Source organism: Sprattus sprattus, assembly GCF_963457725.1.
Source record: "Sprattus sprattus genome assembly, chromosome: 3".
Lineage (NCBI taxonomy): Eukaryota > Metazoa > Chordata > Actinopteri > Clupeiformes > Clupeidae > Sprattus > Sprattus sprattus.
Genome location: NC_137922.1, coordinates 10,218,115 through 10,244,705, shown reverse-complemented (window position 1 = coordinate 10,244,705; position 26,591 = coordinate 10,218,115). Strand labels below are relative to the sequence as shown.

General features: G+C 45.0%; 3 protein-coding genes across 3 annotated transcripts; 2 read left to right on the top strand and 1 right to left on the bottom strand.

Moving 5' to 3' along the window:
• Positions 1-610: 610 nt before the first annotated feature.
• Positions 611-8,056, bottom strand: fastkd2 (FAST kinase domains 2). Its single transcript, XM_080834837.1, has 11 exons — positions 6,748-8,056; positions 6,338-6,441; positions 6,068-6,176; positions 5,354-5,477; positions 4,772-4,911; positions 4,370-4,542; positions 3,971-4,140; positions 2,301-2,528; positions 1,926-1,998; positions 1,234-1,348; positions 611-1,119 (listed from the first exon to the last, which is right to left on the bottom strand). The coding sequence occupies exons 1-11, from the start codon at positions 7,372-7,374 to the stop codon at positions 991-993; spliced, it is 1,992 nt and encodes a 663-aa protein (XP_080690963.1). The 5' UTR covers positions 7,375-8,056; the 3' UTR covers positions 611-990.
• A 258-nt stretch (positions 8,057-8,314) lies between these two features.
• mdh1b (malate dehydrogenase 1B, NAD (soluble)) lies at positions 8,315-11,441 on the top strand (the record flags this gene model as incomplete). Its single annotated transcript, XM_080835351.1, has 9 exons — positions 8,315-8,336; positions 8,466-8,578; positions 8,716-8,850; positions 8,973-9,115; positions 9,353-9,873; positions 9,973-10,114; positions 10,302-10,477; positions 10,730-10,869; positions 11,421-11,441. 9 exons carry the CDS (start codon positions 8,315-8,317, stop codon positions 11,439-11,441), a joined length of 1,413 nt encoding a protein of 470 aa, XP_080691477.1.
• A 9,098-nt stretch (positions 11,442-20,539) lies between these two features.
• Positions 20,540-26,514, top strand: LOC308362439 (tubulin beta-4 chain; the record flags this gene model as incomplete). The annotated part of the gene is made up of 4 exons (XM_080835073.1): positions 20,540-20,596; positions 22,899-23,007; positions 23,124-23,234; positions 25,457-26,514. The coding sequence occupies 4 exons, from the start codon at positions 20,540-20,542 to the stop codon at positions 26,512-26,514; spliced, it is 1,335 nt and encodes a 444-aa protein (XP_080691199.1).
• Between the last annotated feature and the right edge of the window lie 77 nt (positions 26,515-26,591).

Here is a 26,591-nt window from a genome sequence, read left to right as displayed (position 1 = left end):
GAACATAGGAGGTGGGTCAAGAGAACTGGGCTGAAGGAACATATGAGATCCCCCCCCCACTTCAGAATATGGTCAGTTTGCTAAAGCAACTGTATATTGCTACAGCTACAATTGTATAAAAACGATCCAACAGGCTTCAGTAATCCTATTCATAACCATAATATATAATTATTGATTATTACAGTGACAGGACAACCTCTGCAAAAGTAGTTATTGTCTTAAGGCATTACATAAGCCATCTATACTTCACCCATCTCTCTAGCTCCTCACACACTTGACTTTGTACAATGCCACTCTATAACCAAAGGTCGTATCCATCTGACCCCATGGTGGTGCAGTGTTTCCTTGTGATACCTGATGGGACACTACCATGTATGAGCAGAGGAACTGGCTTACGCTTCGTCTAATGTGCGCCTTCTGCAGGAACCAGGGGTGTAGAGCTAAAGGCTTACAAGCATATTAAGTTGTTTAACTCAAGTTTCCTAACTGGCAATCCATTTTGTAAGGCTGGATATGTCTGCATTGTTATCACAACAGAACACACAAAAACACATCTTATGAAATGGTTTAATCACCCTTTAATCCAGAAAATCTGGTTTGTTTTCAGTGTGCAATCATTTGTGTTGTATACCCAATAGTGTGCAAGTGTATGTCTCAATAACAAAGTGTATAATAACTTGCCATCACAATTCCAAGCAACACTTCACCATACACTATTTAGGTTTTAAAAGAGCAATTCATCTGTAGATCTTAAGAGAGTTCTCTTCCAGAACATAGAGAGATGTGTTCGCTGCTAATGGCTGTTTCTTAAGGCAACACAGATATTTTGAGATACAAGTATGTGTCGTCATCTTTAAGATCTCCAAGATGATGCGGCTTCATCAGAAAGCGCCGCGTGTGCAGGAGAAGATGAGCCAGGTCCCTGTATAACGCGTCCTAGCCGAGTCTCACAGAACCAAGTCTTGCTCTCATTAAACCCCCCTGGTCACCTCACTCCTCCCCTGTACGTGCAGCGGCAGTGTTCTCCACTCCCGCCCCGTCACGCTCCGGCCACAGCAGCCTCTTCAGCATCTCAGCCCTCTCCTCCTCTGGTAGCGAGACCAACTCTTGCACAGGCACCTTGGAGAAAGAAAAAAAAACACAGTGAGGGGAAAAAAGTAACAGATGGATGGTGGGGGGTGGGACGGAACAAAAAAAACAGAGAGAGAGAGAGAGAGATGTGTGCATGTTTACCAGCACAGGGGAGTAGCCCAGGATTCTCAGGTGGCGTAACTGCATGGCCAGTCTGCCACGCGGATGGGTGCTTCCAAAACAGAAAGCAGAGGAAGGGGCACAGATCACTGCCATCCTGGTACAGAGAGGGAATGAGATCGTCCAAAATGATTTGTGAAGGCAACAAGGATATTTTTGAATAGCTGATATTGAGGTATTATGATATGTGATAGAACAGTCTTTTTTTATAGAAATACAATAATGTATTTCAGTGTAATCAGTTGTATGCAGATGTCTGTTATGTTAAGTGGTCCACATAACTGGACACTGCGTAGATGCAACACAGTGTGTTTACATTCAAGCATGCCCTCCAATTTACATGCATGTGATTGGCTGAAACCTGTAACAGACATCTGACAGGTTACAGAGAACATCCTTTTTTTTTTAAATGCATTGGTGAATCAAATCAGTTTCAGGAAAGTGTCAGAAATCCACAAATAAATACAGAGCTTCACAGATGGCAAGGGGTTTGTGAATGCATGTGTGTTAGTCTGTAAATAAATGTAACAGGGTTTACATTTGTGAATCGTGTGACATTTATATGAAAGTCAGGAAATACATTTGTGAATCGTGTGACATTTATTTGTGAAATGTATTTGTGAATACAATTGTGAGTCCGAATGGAAAAAAGGATGCATTTTCATTGGCCTTACCTTTGGGGAGGGGTCTTGTCCTGAAGAGGTTTATCTCCTTCAGAAGATTCAGGTGAGAAAGTGATCACAAAATCTGTAAATATGAGCAGCAGAGGGAGAGAAAGAGACCTTCAAAATTGTATTTTCTCATGACAATCCATTCTCTGAGAATGGTAGTTTACACAATTAAATGACATAATTATAAAGTTCATACTTCTTTATGAATCTTGACTTCAATCACAATGTTATATATAATGCATAATGTCAATCTCAACATTATTTCCCCAGGTAGGACATTGTTTGCATAATTTGGCTTTCGGGGGCCAAGGTTTTTTTCCAGCCGGTTCAAGTGCTGACAGAGGACAAACACAGCACAATCACAGGACAAAAGCTTACCTATATGATAGATCTTCTCTACCACCATGTCCTCTTCTATGGTTTCCACTCCCACTATGCTTTTCAACATGCTGAGCAGCCCCAGGGGCGTGGGCTGGTGTTGTGGGGGGGGCAGGTCACCCAGGATGGGAGGGACAGACAGGGGACGAGGAAGAGCAGTTTGGTCCAGTCGTAGGCAGACGTCCACAGTATGGAGCAGCTGTTCCAGACCTCTGATTGGCTGTTTGTCTATAAACAGAGACAAGGCAGGCTCCATCAAAGGTCAAAATCTACCAAGCCTAATTTGAAATAACAGATGAAGGACGAGGAATACCGATTGCTATTATTATTGACTTCGGGGACATCCCACACCCAGCTCCCCCTACTGACCATCGTCGCTACTACCGTAGGGCAAGTGAACAGTATCACATTTCTGGGTGTGTGCATCACCAGGGACCTCTTCCTGTACCGATAACAGCGCATCACTAGCCAAGAATGCGCAGCAGAATCTCTACTTCCTCTGGAAGCTAAAGAGAGCCAGACCCCCCCGGCACCCATCATGAGCTCCTTTCACCACGGCATCATCGACTGCATCCTGACCAGCTGCATAACTGTGTGGTATTGGTAGCTGCGCTGCCTCTTACCACAAGACCCTGCAACACCTACTGAACGTGGCTGGGAGAAGAAGAAAAATCATTTCACTGGTACCTCCCTCCCCTCCCTCCTGGACATTTACAACACTGCATGGAGAGTGACCCTACCCACCCCAGCCTCTGCAGTCTCCTCCCATCTGGGAGAAGAATCCGGTGCCTCTAAAGCCTACACCACCAGACTGGGAAGCAGCTTTACCCTATTAGGCTTTCAGGATGCTGTATTAATATCCTTATAGGCCAGTCTCACCACTGAGCAGCCATCTTGGCAAGGCCTCTGGGCAGCTATTTCAGGCAAACAAGACATTTAAAGTACATCACGTGAATCTGCGTGTAAATCCGACAGAAAAGGTGTGAACAGATTTTCCCCAGCATCTCCCAAATACTTTATTCTTCGTGTTGACTTCCTGTGCATGAACCGAATGTTGTGAGTATTACTATGGTTACGGTAGAACTAAAAAAGAACTTTCAGGTTATGTCGTTTCCAACAATGCTTTTTATAATACAGGGCAGAACTTCCAGTTACAAACCTGGCTTTCCCCCGATTCTCCATTAATCTCCCGGTCAGTGATTTGTCTCCTCCCTTATAGGGTCTCTTGCTGAACACCCTGCCCACTGCCTCCAAAAAATCTGGACTGTAATTCATCCCCCTGCAGATGCAAGCCATAAGCACTTTTTGCTTACACACACACACACACACACACACACACACACACACACACACACACACACACACACACACACACACACACACACACACACACCTACACTCAACATTAGCCACTTTGTACAGAAACCTTCAAACTGCTGCTAATTACGCATTACCTTCACACATTTATGCACTATATTTATTATTGTTGTTATAATTGATGTATTTATATTTATTATTATTACAGCCTTTTTCGTTTGTTTTTTTAGTATATGCGAACAGCAGGGTCTGATCTTCTATATGTCCTTTACATATGGAAGAATTGACGATAAAGTTGAATTCTGAACAACTTTAAAATGTGAAATATTTCCCTTCCAGAAGTCTTTCCATACCAGTGCTCTGACTGAAGAGCTGATCCAGTGTGACCTTCTGCAGGAGTCTCTCCATTGGGAGAACAGGGAAGTGCTCAATCATGCACAAGCAGTGTACAGCCCTCAGAAGATTGCCTGGGTGAAGCCTGTCTAGATAGGCCTCCACAGCATGTGTGATGCCATCCAGGAACCTGTGGGGTTACCATATAGCCATGTTAACATTTTGTATGCAAAAACCCAAAGGAAATTAACAACAGCCATTTTTTTCTGGACAGTGACAGTGAAGAAAAGACAACCAGATAATAGATAGTAGATAATGGATAGTATAGGGTGAGTAATAGAATTTTCATCTTGGAGTGAACCAACCCCTGAAGAGGGGGGTTACTTAAAGGGGGATGGGAGGGGAAAGGCACAACTCACTGTTGTCTCTGCTCCCCCAGGTCGTGGTTCAGGACAGAGTAGACTTTCAAGATACTGAGGACATCTGGAAGCGTGAGGGCGTTGGGATTCTGAATGACACGCTCAGCAAACAGATCCATTAAGTTGACGGGGTGAAAATGCATCTTCTCAAATTCCAAAAGGAGCAGAATAACCTGAAATCAAAACAGAACATCGGAAGTTATCACCAAATGATGAAGTTCACCGAGCAATTATGAAACAAGAACACATCCCCTTTTTATATGTAAAACCGGTACGGAGACCATACATAAGGCAATACATAATACTGTTGGCTGACAACAAACGCTAATAATTATGACTTTGATGCAATACAATCCAATCAGTTAATGAAGTACTTAACTCTTTTTTTTCAGAACACGTTACCTGTTTACTGGACCACATGGCACAGCTTGTGGTGATAAACTCAGCCATGGATAATAGCAGTGCATCGTTTCTGTAGCGCAGATCGTGACATGCCTTCAGTGTCATCATGAGTTTGGAGAATGGAATCCCTTGAAGATTTTCTAGGACGCAAGTTGTTTCAAATGTTGTAAAGTTTCATGATGTAAAAATAATTAGAAACCAATCTCTTTTACTGAAGACCAAGGGTATGTGCAGAATAACAACAGAAAAGTTCAAAACAACAACAGTTTAAAAACAGCAGCAATGCACCTAGACAATGCACCTAGCAAACAATGACCATAAAAAAAAAATCTATATTTTTAAGGCAACACATCCCAAGACATAATGTCATTAGATGGGGTTGTTTGGTGTATGTTGTAATGCGAGTTCCCAGGCAACCAGCATAAAAATCGTATCATTACATCATATCCCCTGATAGTTTCTTACTTGCCATTTGCAGTTACCTTACAATCAAACTAGTGATAGGAGAGAGCCACAAACGGACATGATGCATTGTTTTAATTCTATTCAGCATGGTTTGTTTTCTTCAAAGGTTTTTCTTACCCTCTATCTTTTGACAGCAAATTTCCAACAGCGGCCTTGAGTGAAGTCCCATGGTGGCCATTGAGGCAAGCATGTACTCTGCATTGGGAAGTGTGAAATCATTTGACATGTCCAGGGCCTTTTTCTGTAAAAAATAAACAAACAATAGAAACACAGTGTCAAAGGGTTGTATATAATGACACAGGTCCCTACGGCGGGTGGCGTGAAAAGTCTGGAATCTACATTGGTTACTGGTTCTTGCTTGTGAAAAAGTAAATAGAGAAAATATAAGTTATGAGTATATATAAAGTTATATATTATAGTATACAGTATAATAAGTATATATAATGTTCATTAAAATGTCCTGTTCTACTTTATTTCATAGCTATATAAATTCTGGAACACAGATCAAGTTGAAATTCAGTGACCATTATCTGGAGGATGTTTGGCATATCCAGTATAAATACCAGCTAAATCCGATTTGAGTCATTGGTGAGGTTAAACATATGAGGATTCAGGCTTGGGGCAACATCTTTAAATATTTTTAACACAAAAACGATTGGGTAAATACTTTTAAGATTTTGCAAAGCTCCGTTAAATTTTGACACATTCAACTGAATTTTTCATTCAAATTCATGACATGAACTCTAAGGCTCTAGGTGATTTCATGTGAAATGACCCTAAACATTTCCAAGTATTAGTTATGAGAAAAGAATGTCAATTCTTAAATCTTGCCTCTAATTTCTTTTTCAGTTTATCTGAGCTGTCTTTCCCTACTGCTCGCATAATTGACTGAAGTGGAAGTATGTTCTGGATCAGGGAGATATCATTCTCCAGCCTCAACCTGGAGGAAAAACACAACAACTGACCATTAATAACACACAACACTAATATTAGTGAGTAAGAAAAGAGAAAGATATTAAATAAGAAACACAATTCATTCCAATTTATTATCTATAAAACAACAGACTTAGGGATATACATTCTGAGGAGCAACCACATTACCTGATTCCTTGCTTAAGTGCCTCAACATTCTGCAGTGAGTCCATTCCTTCTAAAGCTCCAGCAAGAACCGAAAGAGACCGCTCATCAAAATGGTTCAAGTTTTCCTGTGTAGGGAAACAGACAAAAGTTAGACGATCTAAACAAGAAATACAGATGTTAGTGCACTTTAAGCAGACACATTTTCTTACATTTTACACACAGCATTCTTCGACATTAAATCCTTACATGACAGTTGAACAAACAAATGATGACAGCACAGTCACACCTGTCTATGGCAGGTCATTCCAAGATCATGGGCAACCGAAGCATAGGACTGAGTAAGCACACTGTAGCAAACACATGCTAACTGGGCATGTTTATTCATAAGTACTGTGGCTTCAAAGGTGGTGAAACCAAAGCTAACTAGTTACCTGAATGACTCTTAGGAGGGTCTGTACCACTCTGCTGCGTTGAGGCACACCCAGCCTGACCAGAGCCAGCAGGCTGTGAGCCGTATCCTCAGGCTTCATCTTTGCAGCCTCCTTGATCACCCCCTGACAGAGTTTCTCAAAGCCCTGGTGTTCAAACATCAGCTTCAGCTCGTAGCGCCGCTGGTCATCAGACATTTTCTTGGTGGTGGTCCAAATGCGTGTTAGGCTATTGCTGACACGCCGCTGCGTCTGTGTTTTGTTAGTGACGAAGTCCAGCACGTCACTAGGAGAGGAGCATCCGTCCAGCTGCCGGAAAAATAGGTTCTTCTTCGACGGGTTGGGGTTTGGTTGCTCTGTCAGTGATTGAGGGTCTGAGGGATTTCGCAAGTCCAAAGATTGCCCTACAGGTGTACTGAAGTGGCCATCCTGAGAGTAGTACCTCACTGCGCTAACAGCATGTCCTACTACAGGAATCCAGCTCCAGGAAGACGCTGGTCTGAACTCTGGCGTTTTAATATGGGTCTGCTCCCTCTGGAGTACATACCCCAGTTGCGCCAAGGGACGCCTGCGCCTGCTAAAAAGCAAGGCTTTCTTTAACACCTCCTCACCTGTCTTATACATATTCATTATGTCTACAGCGATCTGGCCAAGTAGGGAAATGTGGAACTAGATTCTCACAGAGCATAAATGACTGAAACTGTGATCTAACCAAGTCATACCAAACCGATGTACTATCTAGGCTACATTATCATTTGGACGATTCAGCCACAAGTTCACTGGTGTGAAAAGGACAGCCTACATATGTTTTTCACGTAAGTTGTGCTACCTGAAGTGTGGGAATCAACATCTCAAACGTTAGAAGCATGGTAAACAAGGATAGACACAACTTATTGTTAGCTACCTAATCTAGTGCGATAGTCCCTGTTGTTCATTCCAACGCTAGAATGTATAACGGAATCAACGTTATTTAACAAGCAAACTAACCAATCGAGAATAATAATGTTAATGTTAAATGTATTACTGACAGACGGTTCAATCAATAAAAGCCCTACAATCAAAATAGCTTGGAAGAAGATGTTGACCCGGCCAAACTGAAGTTAGGATGGCTATAGTTAGCTTACTAGCTACCACTAGCTACAACTACAGAACGTCCATTTGACGCTGTTATTTATGATATACTAACACAATGACTGCTCTAGTCTTTTCCAAACTCAACATTTGTTATATGAGTAGCGTTCAAAATTATCAACAAGGTGCGTTCGGTAAACATTTACCCTTGACAGTTCTTCGACACATTTGAATTCACATGTCATCAGTGCGCCGCCATGACAGACGAGTTACGTCAGAAGGTCCGCAAAGACCAAAATAAATTAAAAGATGATTTCCAAAACTCCATAAAAACAATTCTATTGTGTGAAAATGTGTGTATATTATACAGCTATATAAACAACTTGAAATATTTATGTTAACTTCAACATACATTGCTAAAGAAATTAAATCATTAATTTACAATTCCAACACAAGAAGGCCCTTTGGTTACCTAGGAACTGACACCACTACAGGAAGCATGGCATCGTTTGTTCTTGCAGGTAATATTTTCAAGATAATATATTTTAGCACATCCGCAGCCGACGGAGTGTACAATTAAACTAATACTTCTAGTTTTTTTTATCTGCCATTGTATCTAGCAATATTCTTTGCCCCCTTCCTTTTCTAAGGCAAGGCAGATTGCCCTCATTATGCCAAAGCAGAGCTTCTTGCAGGCTTACTTCAGAGAAAATTACCCGACTTTCGTATCCACAATATTTGTATACACCCAAATGAATGGAAGGTAAATTGAGATATATATGCATATCTTTATTTAATTTCACACACTTATATTACAGTGAGGTAGCATGGTGACTACGTTTTAGAGCAAGGCTGCACCACTGCCCACTGAAAGTATTCCCTTTATTCCTCTGTTCACAGCAATGGCTTGAAAACACTTGCCTAAGTAATGGCTGGAAACATGAGCACTCTCCTCTGGTGTGGAGAGAACTTATTGACCGAGGGGGTAAAGGAATGCTAGTGGGTGGTTTCAGTGACTTCATGGAGCATATACAGGTACAGACCCTTATTCCAGGAGTAGCCTATTAGTTTATGTTTAATTGTCAATTTCACAATACCATTAGCACATTTTGTCAACTGCATTTTTTCCCAACACTTTTGTTTTGCTAAATTCCCAGGGTTATTATGGAATTACATCAGACATGACGTCAGACTTGGTGCTGAAGATTGCAAAAGAAAACCTTCAGACAAAGGAGCTATGTGTGAAGGAGGAAGCAAACCGGCGCAGCCTGATTCAGCCTCTACACATTTGGATAAGCAGGTGAGCACCACAACAAGCAGGGCATTCCAGGTAAAGTTTCTTTGCATAATTATCTGTGTACGTGTCCTAGTCAATCAGGAAGACACACACAGTGTGCATTAGAGACTTGAAGAGAGAGAGAGAGAGAGAGAGAGAGAGAGAGAGAGAGAGAGAGAGATAACTTAGATACACTTAATAAATACCCTAATGAACATAACACATGGACATAATCTTTCACAATTTACCTTTCACCTGCAGTGCCCTGCACCAAACATGCTACAGGTTGATCCCTCTGCTATTTGACTCTGAAGTATTTCCCAGTGCCCCTCTCATTAGCCTACACCTCCTAGATGTTGGGGGAAGCAAGGAGGGCCTGCATGGAATCAGGATGGAGGCCGAGGACTTGGCCTCTCCACTGTTACACGAAGTCACTGTCCACAATCTCCTGGACGACAATATCTTTCACCAGGCTCATTTCATCATCCTCCTTGATGATTGGCAACACGGGCAGGAAAAAGAGGGGCAAACAGAAGATGATTATGAAGCAGTGAAGAGAAAAGTGGCCAAAAATTACCAGCACTTTGGTAAACTCATTGACTCAAGGGCGCACAAGAATGTGCGAGTGATAGTTGCTGGGGACTCTTTCATCAACCTGAAGTGTTCTTTACTGCTGGAGAATGCCCCTTCTGTGGACTCTGGCCACTTCGTTGCCATGGGAACTCAGCTACAGTATGAAGCAAGGGCACAGATTGCGAAGAAGCTTAGTGTCACGTCAGCAGGTATCATATCTTTTTGCTTAATGCTTACCATGATATTCTCCACAGTAAGTAATACTGCAGGTCAATTCAGGTATAAAGTTACGATTTTATTCCTGCTAGATGTGACTGATGTCATCATTTGGGGAAATATAAGTGGCAGTTTCCACGTGGATCTTCAGCGAGCAAGGGTATTCCGATATGAAGGTGCCATTTGTGGACCTTCCAATTTTTCTCAGCCACTTCTGGAGATGGCATTTAACAGGTAACCATTGTACAGGGGGTTTTGGGGTGTGTAGAGTTGCAGAAAAATAAATGACTGAAAAATAACATTCATGATAAAGATAAAGGTGAATAACATTACATTTTCACAGTAAAGCACCAATGTGTTCACTAGTATGTTTCTTTGCATAAATCACACCAAGGTTTTTTATGTTTATTTGACACTGAAGAGAATGTTTTGAGACTGACATTATGAGCGTGGTGAGTTCGCAACGTTCCACAGTAACCTCAAAGACCAAAAGAGCTGCAGCCATGTCAGCAACAAATGGAATATCCACCATTCTAAAGGCTTGGAACAGTAATTCCTCTCCTGAAGAGGTTTTCTCATTGGGAGTAATCAGCAGAGGTAAAGGCCAATCACCTCATGCTAGCTGTCATTAGTGGAATACATGAGCTGCAATGCAGTGTATTCATACCATGTAATGCATAATTTAGGAAGGCTTTTCTTACTCTGCAGTATGCATTAAATATGCAAGTACATTCAATTTGCTTAGGCATATATGCTCTGTATTACTTACATGAGTGAGTCTATCAATGTAAAAACAAAGGGCACAAGTTCACAGTATCCCTGTTGTGTGTGTGTGTTTTTTTTTTTAAGGAGAGTACAATATTCCCAAAGGCCTTGTGGTCTCAATGCCTGTCATTTTCAATTGCGGAGAGTGGTCTGTACTACCTAATTTGGCTATTAATGATGAATTGAGGATCAGAATTAAGGACTCAATCAGCCAGCTCAAAACAGTAAGTAGGATCGATTGATGAAGAAATCATTAAGTTGTTCTTTCATCTTGGTGACTAAAATGGCTTACTTGTTCTTCTGTGCTTTTAAATGATGAAGTTATTATTTCAATGTTTAAGTTGTTCTTGCATCATTCTTTCACTTTTAACACTGTGTATATTTAAGTAACACTATGCAACAATTTGACACTTTTTGAGATATGGTTTTATAGGCAACAAGTTTAGGTACCATCCTCAAATTCATTTTGATTGCATATGGTCATATGAAGGACAGATAAACACCTGTGTCTTCCCCACTAGCCAACCAGGTTATGCCCTATGTAGTTCTGTGTAACGGGCTGGTACACCCTGCAAAAATGGAATAAAAGCTTTAACAGCATGACATTGCCAGTTAAACTGCCAAAAAAACACCAGTTAGTGTGTTGGTAAGCTTCTATCACTGTCAGCTGGTGTTTGCAAGGTTTTTGCCTGCCTTTTAGGTAGTTTACTTACTAGTTTTGGAACAGAACTCCGTATTGCTGCTTTAACGTATAATTTGTGTTTTCATTTTTCAGGAGAAAGAAATCGCTGTATAGGCACTGTCTTGGGACATCTGGTTGAAGAGGCCTTGAAAACCTGACCTAGCTGTTTAATGTTTTTATTAAACAAACTTATCAGATTAAAGTTGAACTGAATCATGTGTCCATATGGCATCACATTTTCCTGCCACATGCCTGGCACTGCAGTCAACCAGTAAACAAGAAATTTAGCAAAAGGCTACGATGTAAACAAGATAACCTAACTTTTTTTTTTAATGTTACTGGTTACACAATCACCTTTGCTGTGCTCAAACAGGTCATACCTAAAGCCTGTCAAACAAAAACAGCTACACGTGTGTTGTACAACAAACTGCAGATATTGAGCTGCTGATTGCCCTTCACATAACTTTAGTTCTTTGCTGACATTCCATTTGCATACAGCAGAGGTTATACGCTCAGTCCTCTGGGATTAAATATTTGTGGAATATTTCAGATGGTTCATTTTGGCTTTAACTCTGTATGGGCTATTACATGGGGGTTTGAGTGGTAAAGTGGTTAACTTGGTCCCAAAGTGGTGATTGGCCGGCCCAAGCTTGATTCCCAGCAACCGGAAGATGCCAATGCAAGTTGGTAAAAACGTCTGCTCAATACTGGACCTTTGCCTCTATTAGGCTATGTCGTGCCACAGTAATGCAGGTCTGAACCTCTCTGAGACACAAACACCAAACTGAATGTATTTTAACAGGTTTATTAACAAGGAAACACCAGCAAGCACATACAGGAAGGTAGCAGCTTTCTATGGTCACAATGTCAGGCAAAGACACTCTCAATTAAGGTTCAGGCTAACCCCCCACACAGTTCCCACATAAGCCACTAAGAGCCAAGATTGGAGCAGCACAGAACTGTCCTGATTAAATCCCCATTTCAATTACCCCACACAGCAATACAATAATGCACACAGATAATAAAACCACTACAAATGCAGAATGATTCACCGCACACCAGGATACTTCACACAATCACTTCAGTTCCTCACTGACTCCAGTAGGCAATCGTGCATCGCCATGTCCATGGGCCTGACGTTCATAAGGAGAGGAGGCTCACCCCGACAGAGTCCACGCCCCCTCCACTGCCACGCGCTGCTGGGTTTCAGAAAAGAATACGTTGGTCGGCGGCTCCCTCCTCGCCGACCAAGAAACAACAAGTCCCACAATGCACCACGTAAACCCGTCACTGGTCCGGTCTGGCTGTGGCCAATGGCGTTGATTCACACTCAGTCTTTGCAGCTCGAGCTTCCGTGTTTGCAGCCGTGACTCTAGACATATCCCTGCACCGTGATCGCCCTCAGGAGAGAAATAGACAGCTTTAGTGACAAGCAAAACCCTAGCGATGGCCCATCCATGCCAATAGCAATAGCACAGTACAATTACTTTCCTTTAGCAGACGTGTAATCGCGCATATCAGCCGTCCTCTCTCTCCTCGGTCCTGCGGCCCAGCTCTTCATAGACGGCACCCCTCGGAGAGAAAGCATAGGCTACTCAGAATGAAACGGACACTCGCTGGCCCGCACACACACAGTAAGTTGAGCTAAACAGTGGATACTTTCCTTCACTGAGTTGGTTTGTTGCGTTCTCTCAATCCTCCAGCCGCTAGTGGTGTGCCGTCTGCCTTCCATCAGCTGTTTCTCCGAGATCACGTCATCAGGCCGACCCGGGGTTCTCTCTCTCCAGCGAACTTTACGTTCTCTATAAAAAGGGTTTTTCCTCCCAATGTCCCCAATCACAACTCCCCATGAATCACAGTCCAATTAGTCCAATCAGTCCATCACCCAATCAGTATTCCCTTCATCTCTGGGAATCATCCAGCACAAGGCAATTGTCCATTATGCCGACATGAACCCAAACCACAAATACATTACACACTTAACAATTACATCACTTAATATTTATACACACATTGATACATCAAAACCCCACTGATCGTGACATTCCCCCCCACTAAATCAATAGTCGTCCCGGCTATTGGTACCTAGCTGGCCGAACTCCCAGGTTGGGTCGCTGCGACCGCCGGGCTACAGGGACAGGGGCTACCTCCTCATTCGGCTGCGCTTCACCTTCCTGCCCAGGGCCCGTTCCATCGGCTACTACTACGGCTCCCCCTGGACCTGGATGCCCTCCCTGGACAGGTAAGCCTACTGGCCACCACCCCAGCCCTGGTCGCTCGATACTACCCTCCCCTGCCTCCTCACCTACATCTCCACGAGTCCCCCTCTGGTCCTCCCAGTTAGCAGGCGGGATGCGCAGGTGGTTCCGGTGAATTGTACGGGTGGGCCCCTCCCGGCCTTCTGGGCGCAGGGTGTAGACAGGACGGTCAGTAGAGGGCTGATACAGCACTACATAGGGTCGAGGATCCCAGTGGTACCCTAATTTTCCCCGGCCGCGGCGGCGGAAATCCCGGACCAGAACCCGCTCTCCCGGAAGAATTGGCAGGGCCTTCTGCCCCTGATTGTGGCGCTTCTGGTCCTGCTGCTGCCGCTGTTGAGTTCCCTGCCGCACTAACTGATATGCCGAGGTTAGGCGGGCCTGATGCTCTCGGACCCACTCAAGGGTGTTGCCTCTCCACCCTGCTTGCTGTATTCCCATCAGCTGGTCGACCGGCAGCCGTGCATGCCTACCAAAAACAACAAAGAAGGGGGCCAACCCAGTAGCACTGTGGGGTGTGTTATTGTAAGCGTGTGTCAGCTCACCTATATGCTCTGGCCAGCGGCCTTGTTCACCTGGGCTGAGGGTGTTGAGCAGCCCCAGGAGGGTTTGATTCATACGCTCACAGGCTCCATTGCCCTGTGGGTGATATGGCGTGGTCCTCACCTTGTGACAGCGGTAGAGTGCGCACAACTGTTGGGTCAACTCCGCCTCAAACGCAGGTCCCTGGTCACTCAGGATTCTCTCTGGACACCCGAAGGGTTGGAAAACCGTAGTCCACAAGACTCTAGCTGTAGTCGATGCTGTCTGGTCCCTTGTAGGCACTGCGAAGGCATATCTAGAGAAAAGATCTACAATGACCAATATGTATGGGTACCGGTCACCGGCTCGGTTCAGTGACAGGTAGTCCAGGGCTAGCGTTTCCCATGGGTAGCTGCTTTCAATCGAGCAAAGAGGTGCCCTTGGCCCCGCCATGCTGGTATTGAGGCAGCACTGGGTACATTCCTTTGCCCACTTGCGGTTGTCCCTGTTCATGCCATTCCAAAACACCCTCTCCCGCAGTGCCAGCAGTAGTCTGTACCCCTTAGCATGTCCCAGGGCCTCGTGGTAGCGAGTCCAAACCTGCCTTCTGTCCGCCACAGGAACCACCACCACAGTCACCCCTCCTGGCGAACCAGAAGCTGGTCTTTTACAAAGCAAAACCCCTTCCTTCACTGTTAGGTTTGCCCACTCTCCCAACAGCTGTCGACCAGTATTCTGGAGGGCCTGGCGCTCCTCTGCAGATGGTTCGTGCCCCTGTTGCTGCCACTGACGTATACGCACCAGCTCCGGATCCCTGGACTGCCGCTCCGCCCATGCCTCCTCCTGCGGGTCCCCATGTGACGAGGCTGCGACATGTCCTGCAAGCATGGCCTCCGGGAGCCTGGATAGTGCGTCTGCATTCAGGTGTTCTGACCCTGGTTTATGACGCATAGAAAAATCAAAGTTATCCAGTTGGGCCACCCACCTCTGCTCCACGGCCCCCAACTTCGCAGTACGCAAGTGGAGCAGAGGTCGATGGTCGGTAAACACTTGGAATGTTGCCCCCCACAGGTAGTCTTTAAATTTGTCGGTCACTGCCCACTTAAGAGCGAGGAGTTCCAATTTAAATGCGCTGTAATTCTGGTCGTGCTTCTCAGTATCGTGCAAGCTACGACTCGCGTATGCTATAACACGCTCCCTTCCCCCTTGGACCTGCGCTAGTACTGCCCCCAACCCGCGTAGACTAGCGTCAGTATAAAGTCGGAAGGGCAGAGTGAAGTCTGCGTACGCCAACACAGGAGCTTCCACGAGTGCCTGCTTCAGCTGGTTAAAGGCCTGCTCGCAATCAGCAGCCCACTGGATAGAACGAGTCTTATGTCCCCCGGTACCCCGCAGCAAGGAGTGCAGTGGAGCAGCCTTCCGAGCAAAGGCAGGGATAAACCGGCGATAATATCCAACGAACCCCAGAAATGAACGGACCTCACGCACAGTTGTTGGAACCGGCCATTGCTGCACAGCTTGGGTCTTGCTGGGATCCGTCGCCACACCACCCCCACCAACCACATGGCCCAAATACTGCACTGACTTCTGGAGGAGACGACATTTGGAAGGCTGCAGCTTCAGCCCATGGTCTTGCAGCTTCATGAAAACTTGTCCCAGGTGGTCTAAATGGGAATCAAAATCAGGTGAGTATATAATGACATCATCTAAATAGATGAGCAAAAAGTCATGAACCTGACCTCCTAAACACCGCTGCATTAACCGCTGAAACGTAGCAGGGGCATTGCATAGCCCAAACGGCATTCTCTCAAATTCATACAGGCCCACAGGCGTGGCAAATGCAGTCTTCTCTTTGTCTGCTGGGTGAACTTCGACCTGCCAGTAGCCACTGGCCAGGTCTAGGGTGGAATACCACTCGGCTTGCTTCAGGCTTGTCAACGTCTCCTCTACTCGGGGAAGAGGAAAAGCATCCTTGTGTGTAACTTCGTTCAACTTGCGATAATCGACGCAAAACCGCCAGGACTGGTCCTTCTTCCTAACGAGTACTACTGGCGATGCCCAGGGGGAGGAGCTTTCCCGAATGACACCCCCTTCTAGCATCCCCTGTAGTAGAGTCCTCAACTCAGCATAGAGGTTTGGTGGCACGGGCCGGTAGCGCTGACGTATGGGGGCAGCATCTCCCGTCGGGATGGTGTGGTACACTGCGTCAGTACAGCCATGGTCCTCCTCACTCTGGGCAAATACGCTTTGCCATTGTCCCAGTAGACCCTCAAGGCGTTGCAGCTGCAGAGGAGTTAAACCTTCCACCTGATGGACCAGCGAGGCTAAGTGGTCGGGGAGGGCACTGCTCACAGGACGAACATCTACTTCCACCACCGTCTCACCCTCCCTCCGGAGCACCCGCTGGTTGGGCACCTGGATGTCACCCGGAGCCAACCTCAGGACCCGTGCCAGAGGACGTCGAGGAGGCAGTTCGACCGGGTATAGGTGGGGGTTGCACACTCGCAGGAGGACACGCCCATCCTGAATGTTCGCCACAGCACGGGCTACGCACCATTCCTGTGCCCCATGGTAGCAGTCTTCGATGAGCACACAATCCTGGTTGCTTCTCGGCACCTCCGGGACATGGGCCCACACTGCGGTCTCCGTCTGCGGGGCCAGTCGAACTGGTTCTGCGGTGCGGAGGCGGGCTACACCTAGGCTTGGACCTCGGCGTTCTTCTGCCTGTACCCGGCGACAAGCTGCGAATGCCCGGTCCCATGCTACCGTTGCTGCCCTAGGGAGAGTTGACTTAAACAAAGTTAATTGATGCCCCCCTTGACGTTGAAGGCCCTCCCAGCAGTACTGAATGACGTTCATGCCCAGCACCCCGTACGTGGGCGGTAAATAATGATCTTCTACCACTATCACCCCCTTCCCCGGAACTGAAATGCCACCCACCTCGAAGTCTAACAATGCATAGCCCACATAAGGGAGGGCTAGCCCATTAGCTGCTTTAAGGGTTAACCATGGTACATCTTTAGCATCCTTCATTTCAATATCCCCCAGATACTGTTTGAGTAGACCCCTACTGAATAAGGTCACTTGGGACCCGGTGTCAAGGATGCATGGAAAACGCTTACCTTGCACCAAGACCTCGACCTCTGGGCACTGCCCTACCAGTGCAGTCTTCATTGGAACCTCTGCAGTGCTGCTGCCATCTGCAGAGGACGCAAGTCTGCGATGATCGGCTGGACCCCGAGGGGCACAATTCCGCTGCATGTGGCCAGCTTGGCCACACCGAAGGCATATGGGCCGTCCTTGGTCATCCCATTGAGGTGTTCTTTCTTGCCGGCGGGGGCGGGTCCCTTGTGGGTAGCTAGAGTTAGCGGAGTCAGGTTGGCGCGGTGTCAGTGCAGGGGCTGTTCGTTGGCTGCGCAGTTCAGCTAAGAGAGAGGCCTTCACATCATTCACTTGCGCACGTAACTCGTCCACCAGTTCCGTGCGTAACGCCTCCTTGAGGCTACTCCAGTCTTGCAATGGGTCCTTTGAGGACCTTGGGGTGTCGCTGGGCTGGGTTTTAGGTTGACTGCTATATGTGCGGCGGGTCTCTACATCCACCGGTGGGTGAGCCTGTTCAGTTTCCTTCTCCATGGCCTTCGCTTCTTTACATACCTCTTCAAAGGTTAATGTGGGTTCCCTGCGTGCTCGTCTCTGCAGTTCCATTTGTACCGAGCCAGGCTGTAGTCCAAGCACCAACTGGCTTCGAAGCATCTCGTCGTCAGACTCCACCGCCGGCTCCCTCTTACGCCACCTGGAATGAGACTCGCGGAGACGCAGTATGAAAGGCCCCACCCCTTCCCCTATTTGTTGTTGGCATTTAAAGAACAGCGCCCTCAACTGGCTGACTGTCACATTACCCCCATATATCCCAACTAAGGCATCAAAGATACTGGCAGCTGTATTTCTTTCAGTGGCAGCCAACAATAACACCTCCCTTTTAGCATCGCCCTGAAGGGCACTCAGAACAAAATCAACTTCCTGTGCTGGTGATAATGTCTGGGCTCTCAAGTAAATCTCCATTTGGCTACGCCATTCTGCTAACTGGGGCCCATTCTTTTCCCCGTACTTGGGCACCCAAGGACCCCCTAAAAACCATGGTACCATCATCACGTTATGTATTATAGGTGCTGCTGCTCCATCGGCCTGCTCATCATCACCCATGGTGCTGTGTCTTAAGAGAGGTCCTGCCGACTTACGCCAATTTGTCGTGCCACAGTAATGCAGGTCTGAACCTCTCTGAGACAAACACCAAACTGAATGTATTTTAACAGGTTTATTAACAAGGAAACACCAGCAAGCACATACAGGAAGGTAGCAGCTTTCTATGGTCACAATGTCAGGCAAAGACACTCTCAATTAAGGTTCAGGCTAACCCCCCACACAGTTCCCACATAAGCCACTAAGAGCCAAGATTGGAGCAGCACAGAACTGTCCTGATTAAATCCCCATTTCAATTACCCCACACAGCAATACAATAATGCACACAGATAATAAAACCACTACAAATGCAGAATGATTCACCGCACACCAGGATACTTCACACAATCACTTCAGTTCCTCACTGACTCCAGTAGGCAATCGTGCATCGCCATGTCCATGGGCCTGACGTTCATAAGGAGAGGAGGCTCACCCCGACAGAGTCCACGCCCCCTCCACTGCCGCGCGCTGCTGGGTTTCAGAAAAGAATACGTTGGTCGGCGGCTCCCTCCTCGCCGACCAAGAAACAACAAGTCCCACAATGCACCACGTAAACCCGTCACTGGTCCGGTCTGGCTGTGGCCAATGGCGTTGATTCACACTCAGTCTTTGCAGCTCGAGCTTCCGTGTTTGCAGCCGTGACTCTAGACATATCCCTGCACCGTGATCGCCCTCAGGAGAGAAATAGACAGCTTTAGTGACAAGCAAAACCCTAGCGATGGCCCATCCATGCCAATAGCAATAGCACAGTACAATTACTTTCCTTTAGCAGACGTGTAATCGCGCATATCAGCCGTCCTCTCTCTCCTCGGTCCTGCGGCCCAGCTCTTCATAGACGGCACCCCTCGGAGAGAAAGCATAGGCTACTCAGAATGAAACGGACACTCGCTGGCCCGCACACACACAGTAAGTTGAGCTAAACAGTGGATACTTTCCTTCACTGAGTTGGTTTGTTGCGTTCTCTCAATCCTCCAGCCGCTAGTGGTGTGCCGTCTGCCTTCCATCAGCTGTTTCTCCGAGATCACGTCATCAGGCCGACCCGGGGTTCTCTCTCTCCAGCGAACTTTACGTTCTCTATAAAAAGGGTTTTTCCTCCCAATGTCCCCAATCACAACTCCCCATGAATCACAGTCCAATTAGTCCAATCAGTCCATCACCCAATCAGTATTCCCTTCATCTCTGGGAATCATCCAGCACAAGGCAATTGTCCATTATGCCGACATGAACCCAAACCACAAATACATTACACACTTAACAATTACATCACTTAATATTTATACACACATTGATACATCAAAACCCCACTGATCGTGACATTGGCTACTCAGTGTGTAACTGAGTGGGCTACATAAAGGAGTGTGTTGTGGTGCAGCATTTGAGTGGTTCACAGTAATGTAAGGGCCTACCATTACAGTTGGAAGGGAACAACATATTTTATAATAGCCAGTGTCTCGCCAAATCAGTTTGTCTACATGAGCAGCTGAGAAGAAAATATATATATATATATATATAACTCCACTAAAGTTTTCTTATCTAGGATTCATTCTTGGCTAAGAACAGGATTTAAGGATTTAATCCCTTGCAATTTCTCTTCTTCTTTCTTTTCTTTTTGAATTGTGGCTTTTGCCTCTGCATAGTTTCTTTCGTCGACACACACTCAAACCATACCCCCCAATGCACGTTCTGACAACACCAAGGAGGTCCGTGCATCTTTCTTTTTCGATTCTTGGCTTATTTTCCCCTGGTGTTATATTTCTTTTTGTAATGTCTAAATATTGGTTGGAGATTTAGAAACTCTGCCCAGAAAAAAAAATGCAACCGCCTATGTCGCCTGTAGGAAGGACTGGCCCTGATTGCAGCGGTGCTACTGCTAATAGAATTATTCGAATCGGTTAGAATTACCAGGCAAAGCATAGTGTGATGATGACTCTGATGATCATGACTGTAGATGTATGAGTTTCGCAATATGTTAGGCTATTTTCTGTTATATAAAAATAGGCAGTCTTCAAAAATGTTCGGTCCATTCCATTTGTGTAGTAAGTAGCCTATTGCTTTTGTGACGTAACTGACCTGGTCACTGAAATCAACGCGCCCGATGCACACAGCGTTCGATGTTCTTTTCAAACTTTTCAACGGACGTTTGGCAGTTGAATTAAGCGCTCCCCTTATAACACCAATTTTACACTATCCACAATGAGGGAGATTGTTCATTTGCAAGCTGGGCAATGTGGAAATCAAATTGGCGCGAAGGTCTGTATATGATTTCTGTATAATTGCATCAGCTATCATGAATGTGACTTAAATTGATGGTGTGGTTAACATTATCTTAATCTAATGTTAGTGTCCTTGTTAGCATGCTAGCTAGCTATGATATAGTAACGCTACCTATTATCCCGCGGGCCACCAAAAACTCCGCTTAACAAATATGTTTTTATCAATATAAATATGGTTTAATGAATCAACCTTACATATTTCAGAAGTGACAGGTGTGTAGAACATGCACGAAGTCTTGTTTGACTCTCAGCAGGAACATTTCTTAACGTATTTTCCGATTTGTTTTGTACAGTCGCGAAATGGCAACAAAGTTGGCGACGACCTATTATCCCGCATTGATGTAAAATGCCGTTGGGAATCAAGCTCAACAAGAAAAAGAATTTACACCGAACGTCGCGAAATCAAAATTCTACTATTTGTATCAGGCTGGTTTGTACACGCAGTATTACAACACTTTCTTATTCACTTCAATACGCTGTATATGTGGCATTTTTGCTACAAAGCTAATTGAAATACCCTTTTTGGGCAGGGACTTAAGTTTTCCGAAATCTGCGATCCTGGATGACACCGAAATCAATATTAAGTAACGTGTACCAGCGCTTGCGGGATAATAGGTCGTGCGGGGTAATAGGTCGGGCTACGATAGATTGCTGTAGTCATTTTTCAAAATGTGAACATTAGCCACTGAACGTTAGTGCTCTTTATATTTGCTTTTCTGGCCATTGAGGTTAAAGTTAACTTTGTGAACAAGGGAAAGTGACGGTATGATGGATGAGTGCCATTTTCTGTTGCATTACATGAGATCGCGTTTATCTTACAGTTAGCTAGGGTGGTTAGCCAGCTAACTTGCACTTGGTGACCTTTACACACGAGGCAATATAATCAGAGATTTAAGGCGGAGCAAGATCATTCATGCCAATCAATTTCCTGGAAGCCAGATGGGCGACTACAAATCCCCGTTTATCCCTTTTATGCAGATCAGAGGAATCCACGGTTCCAATAATGTTCCAATATTCCCAATAATATTCCAATTTAATCAAATGTGATAACCTCTTAGCCCTCGTTGTCATGATCACCAAATCCCGTCTGACCTATTGAGACAAATTTCGACATTTATGGAATTTCTACTTTGAAGAATCAGAATCACGTTTATTTGCCAAGTGAAATTCCACAAACAAGGCTCTCAGTGTACTTACACAAAATATACATTTCGACACAACAGTGCAACGGTCTAAGAAAGTATTTACAAGGAGGAATGGCTATATACAGGAGGAGCTGTGAATTGTAAGCACAACACAACACATAATGCAAAGAAGTGCAGGGATAAATATTAAACGGAATTAAAGTTTTTTCAGGTGTCCACCTAGCTTTCTAAAGTCTGCTGGCTGGTTGCTACATACCCGCTTGCTAGACAAATAACCAGTCTATCAGAACAAGAAGCTAGCATCCGAAGCTCAGAAAGACTTGCTGTGTATGAAATATGACAGAGCTACTGCACACTTACATTTATTTTTCGAGCTGTAAACTAAATAATGTGGCTGTACTGTGATGAAACTAAATATAGATATTTGCATTTTATGGGTTGAAAATGGCTCAACACACCATCTACTGTTTATAATCATCCTGAACCTTGCAAGGCGGATGCTGATGTAGAGTCGATGAGATTTAGAGTCTCATTTTATTTAATTTTTTTATCTACACTCATTATTTACAGCAGTTTACGCCCTACCTACTTAGCCCCACTCCGCCCCTTGCCCACTTTGAACTATTTAACCAAATTATGCCGTGAATGGAGTTAGGCTCAGAGCTGGGGGTGAAATTACACTTAAAAATGATTGCAACATTAATTTAGTGAAACTCTTAAGATAGCCAAGCACTATGTTGCTACAATTGTGACCTCCATAACTAATAGAGCAAACGTGATCTTGCTAGCATAACGAATTGGCAAAAAATGTGTACATGTTTAATATTTGTCCGATAATCTATTGATCCGTAGAGAAGCTTTGGGTGAGTTTAATTTTTATATTCCAAATCATTTGACCTTTACCAACTATGGGCTCAGGCATAGAATTCTCGCGACACGCCCTTTATGCAAACCAGAACCGTCCCCCTTTTGCACTATAGACATTCACTGCCATGAAGTATCTTGCTCTGCCTATCTTCTGGTAGGCCTACGTACAATGCCAGCAGCCAAATTAAGTGAGTATTATAACTAATGTAGCATTCTGGGCCATGTGTCCCTCTGAGTACTGAGTGCCAACTCATTGTTTCATTTCAGTTTTGGGAGGTGATAAGTGATGAACATGGTATTGACCCTACTGGTACCTACCATGGAGACAGTGACCTACAATTGGAAAGAATAAATGTCTACTACAATGAGGCAACAGGTAAGACAGAACAGAAGTTATGGAAGCATTCAAATTTGTGATCAGAATGACATATTATATAATCTATAAACATGGATGACTGAATATAATGTAGCCATTGCATTTTGTTTTCCTAGGTGGAAAGTATGTCCCTAGGGCAATTCTTGTGGATTTGGAACCCGGAACAATGGATTCTGTCCGGTCAGGGCCATTTGGTCAAATCTTCAGACCCGACAACTTTGTGTTTGGTATGTCAGATCACTGCTCACACCTGTCAACAATACAGCCGCGGAAAAAATTAAGAGACCACTTCAAAATTATCAGTTTCTCTGGTTTTACTATTTATTGGTATGTGTTAAAGTAAAATGTACATTTTTGTATTATTCTATAACCTACTGGCAACATTCCTACCAAATTTCAAATAAAAATATTGTCATTTAGATCATTTATTTGCAGAAAAATGACAATTGGTCAAAATAGCAAAAAAGATGCAGTGTCTTCAGATCTCGAATAATGCAAAGAAAACAAGCTCATATTCATTTTTAAACTACACAATACTATTGCTTTAACTTAGGAAGAGTTCAGAAATCAATATTTGGTGGAATAACCTTGATTTAAAATCACAACTTTCATGTGTCTTGGCATGCTCTCCACCAGTCTTTCACATTGCCGTTGGGTGACTTTATGCTACTCCTGGCGCAAGAATTCAAGCAGCTCGGCTTCTTTTCATGGCTTGTGACCATCCATCTTCCTCTTGATCACATTTCAGAGGTTTTGTATGGGATTCAGGTCTCGAAATTGGGCTGGCCATGACAGGGTCCTGATCTGGTGGTACTCCATCCACACCTATACTGGCCTGGCTGGGTGGCATGGAGCATTGCCCTGCTGGAAAAAACACTTCTCAGAGTTGGGGAACATTGTCAGAGCAAAAGGAAGCAAGTTTTTCTTCCGGGACAACGTTGTACTTTGCCTGGCTGAGGTTTGTAAAAGACCATAAGGATTGAACCAAAGCGGACTGAAGGGTCTTCTAGTTCGTCTTCTCTGATGAGTCCAATTTTCAGCTTTGCCCAACACATGGTCGTCTGATGGTTAGACGGAGACCTGGAGAGGCCTACAAGCCACAGAGTCTTGCACCTACTGTGAAATTGGACTCATCAGAGAAGACGAACAAGACGACCCTCCAGTCCGCTTTGGTTCAATCCTTATGGTCTTTTACAAACCTCAGCCAGGCAAAATACAACGTTGTCCCGGAAGAAAAACTTGCTTCCTTTTGCTCTGACAATGTTCCCCAACTCTGAGAAGTGTTTTTTCCAGCAGGGCAATGCTCCATGCCACCCAGCCAGGCCAGTAAAGGTATGGATGGAGTACCACCAGATCAGGACCCTGTCATGGCCAGCCCAATTTCGAGACCTGAATCCCATACAAAACCTCTGAAATGTGATCAAGAGGAAGATGGATGGTCACAAGCCATGAAAAGAAGCCGAGCTGCTTGAATTCTTGCGCCAGGAGTAGCATAAAGTCACCCAACGGCAATGTGAAAGACTGGTGGAGAGCATGCCAAGACACATGAAAGTTGTGATTTTAAATCAAGGTTATTCCACCAAATATTGATTTCTGAACTCTTCCTAAGTTAAAGCATTAGTATTGTGTAGTTTAAAAATGAATATGAGCTTGTTTTCTTTGCATTATTCGAGATCTGAAGACACTGCATCTTTTTTGCTATTTTGACCAATTGTCATTTTTCTGCAAATAAATGATCTAAATGACAATATTTTTATTTGAAATTTGGTAGGAATGTTGCCAGTAGGTTATAGAATAAAACAAAAATGTACATTTTACTTTAACACATACCAATAAATTAGCCTGGTGACACCAGCCTACGTATTTCCGCCTGAATTGATTTCAAGCTCATACTCAGTCTGGCCCAACCCCATTGACATTCGTCTCCAGAACTCAAAATTTTGCAGGACCAATCAGCGAACAGTTCAGAGCTGTGACGCAAAACTCGCCTTGGAGGAAAAGACACGAAAAGCTATCGGAAAAGTTGTCTCAACTCTCGAGAACATCAGAAAATTAAAAGGAGAACAAGAGTATTTTCTTGTAAGTTTTATGATTGGAAAGGACGTCGTAGCTCTTCTCCCAACTGGCTTTGGGAAGAGTTTAATCTACCGAATGCTTACTAAACGTTGCTGATTGGTTAAGGGAACTCCAATGATTTTAAACCTCAAGATAAGCACCCGCCGATCTCGGAAACCAAAATGCATTGGGTTGGCCCAGACTGAAAGACGGAATGAAATGGAGTCACAGGCTGGTAATGGCCAGGCTACCAATAAATAGTAAAACCAGAGAAACTGATAATTTTGAAGTGGTCTCTTAATTTTTTCCGCGGCTGTATGTGTAAAATCAATATTGTAATTCTTATCCTTCAGTGTTTTCAATGAATGTCTATTATGCCACTTTATTTTTCCAGGTCAGAGCGGTGCTGGAAATAACTGGGCAAAAGGTCATTACACGGAGGGAGCGGAGCTAGTGGATTCTGTGTTAGATGTTGTCAGGAAGGAAGCAGAGAGCTGTGACTGTCTACAGGGATTCCAGCTTACTCATTCTTTGGGTGGAGGCACAGGATCTGGCATGGGAACTTTGTTGATTAGCAAGATTCGTGAAGAGTACCCAGACCGCATCATGAACACCTTTAGTGTAGTCCCTTCTCCTAAAGTGTCAGATACAGTAGTGGAGCCTTACAATGCAACCTTGTCGGTCCATCAGTTGGTTGAGAACACAGATGAGACCTACTGTATTGACAATGAAGCCCTCTATGACATTTGTTTCCGCACACTGAAGCTAACCACTCCTACGTATGGTGACCTCAACCATTTGGTGTCTGCCACTATGAGTGGAGTCACCACCTGCCTTCGTTTCCCAGGCCAGCTGAATGCCGACCTCCGCAAGCTGGCAGTAAACATGGTACCCTTCCCCCGTCTGCACTTCTTCATGCCCGGTTTTGCCCCCCTCACCAGCAGGGGTAGCCAGCAGTACCGTGCCCTCACTGTGCCTGAACTCACCCAGCAGATGTTTGATGCCAAGAACATGATGGCTGCTTGCGACCCTCGCCACGGACGCTACCTAACAGTTGCTGCCATCTTCCGTGGCCGCATGTCAATGAAGGAGGTGGATGAGCAGATGCTGAACGTTCAGAACAAGAACAGCAGCTACTTTGTGGAGTGGATCCCAAATAACGTGAAGACGGCTGTCTGTGATATTCCGCCTCGGGGCCTCAAGATGTCGGGCACCTTCATCGGTAACAGCACCGCCATTCAGGAGCTGTTCAAGCGCATCTCGGAGCAGTTCACTGCCATGTTCCGCCGCAAGGCCTTCTTGCACTGGTACACTGGAGAGGGCATGGATGAGATGGAGTTCACCGAGGCGGAGAGCAACATGAACGACTTGGTATCTGAATACCAGCAGTACCAGGATGCCACCGCAGAAGAAGAGGGCGAGTTCGAAGAGGGTGAGGAGGAAATGGGTTGAAGACCGAAAAAGATATCGTCATTCCTCTGACTGTTTTCTTTTTTGTGTATGTGAGGTGGTGACTTTATATTAAAAAT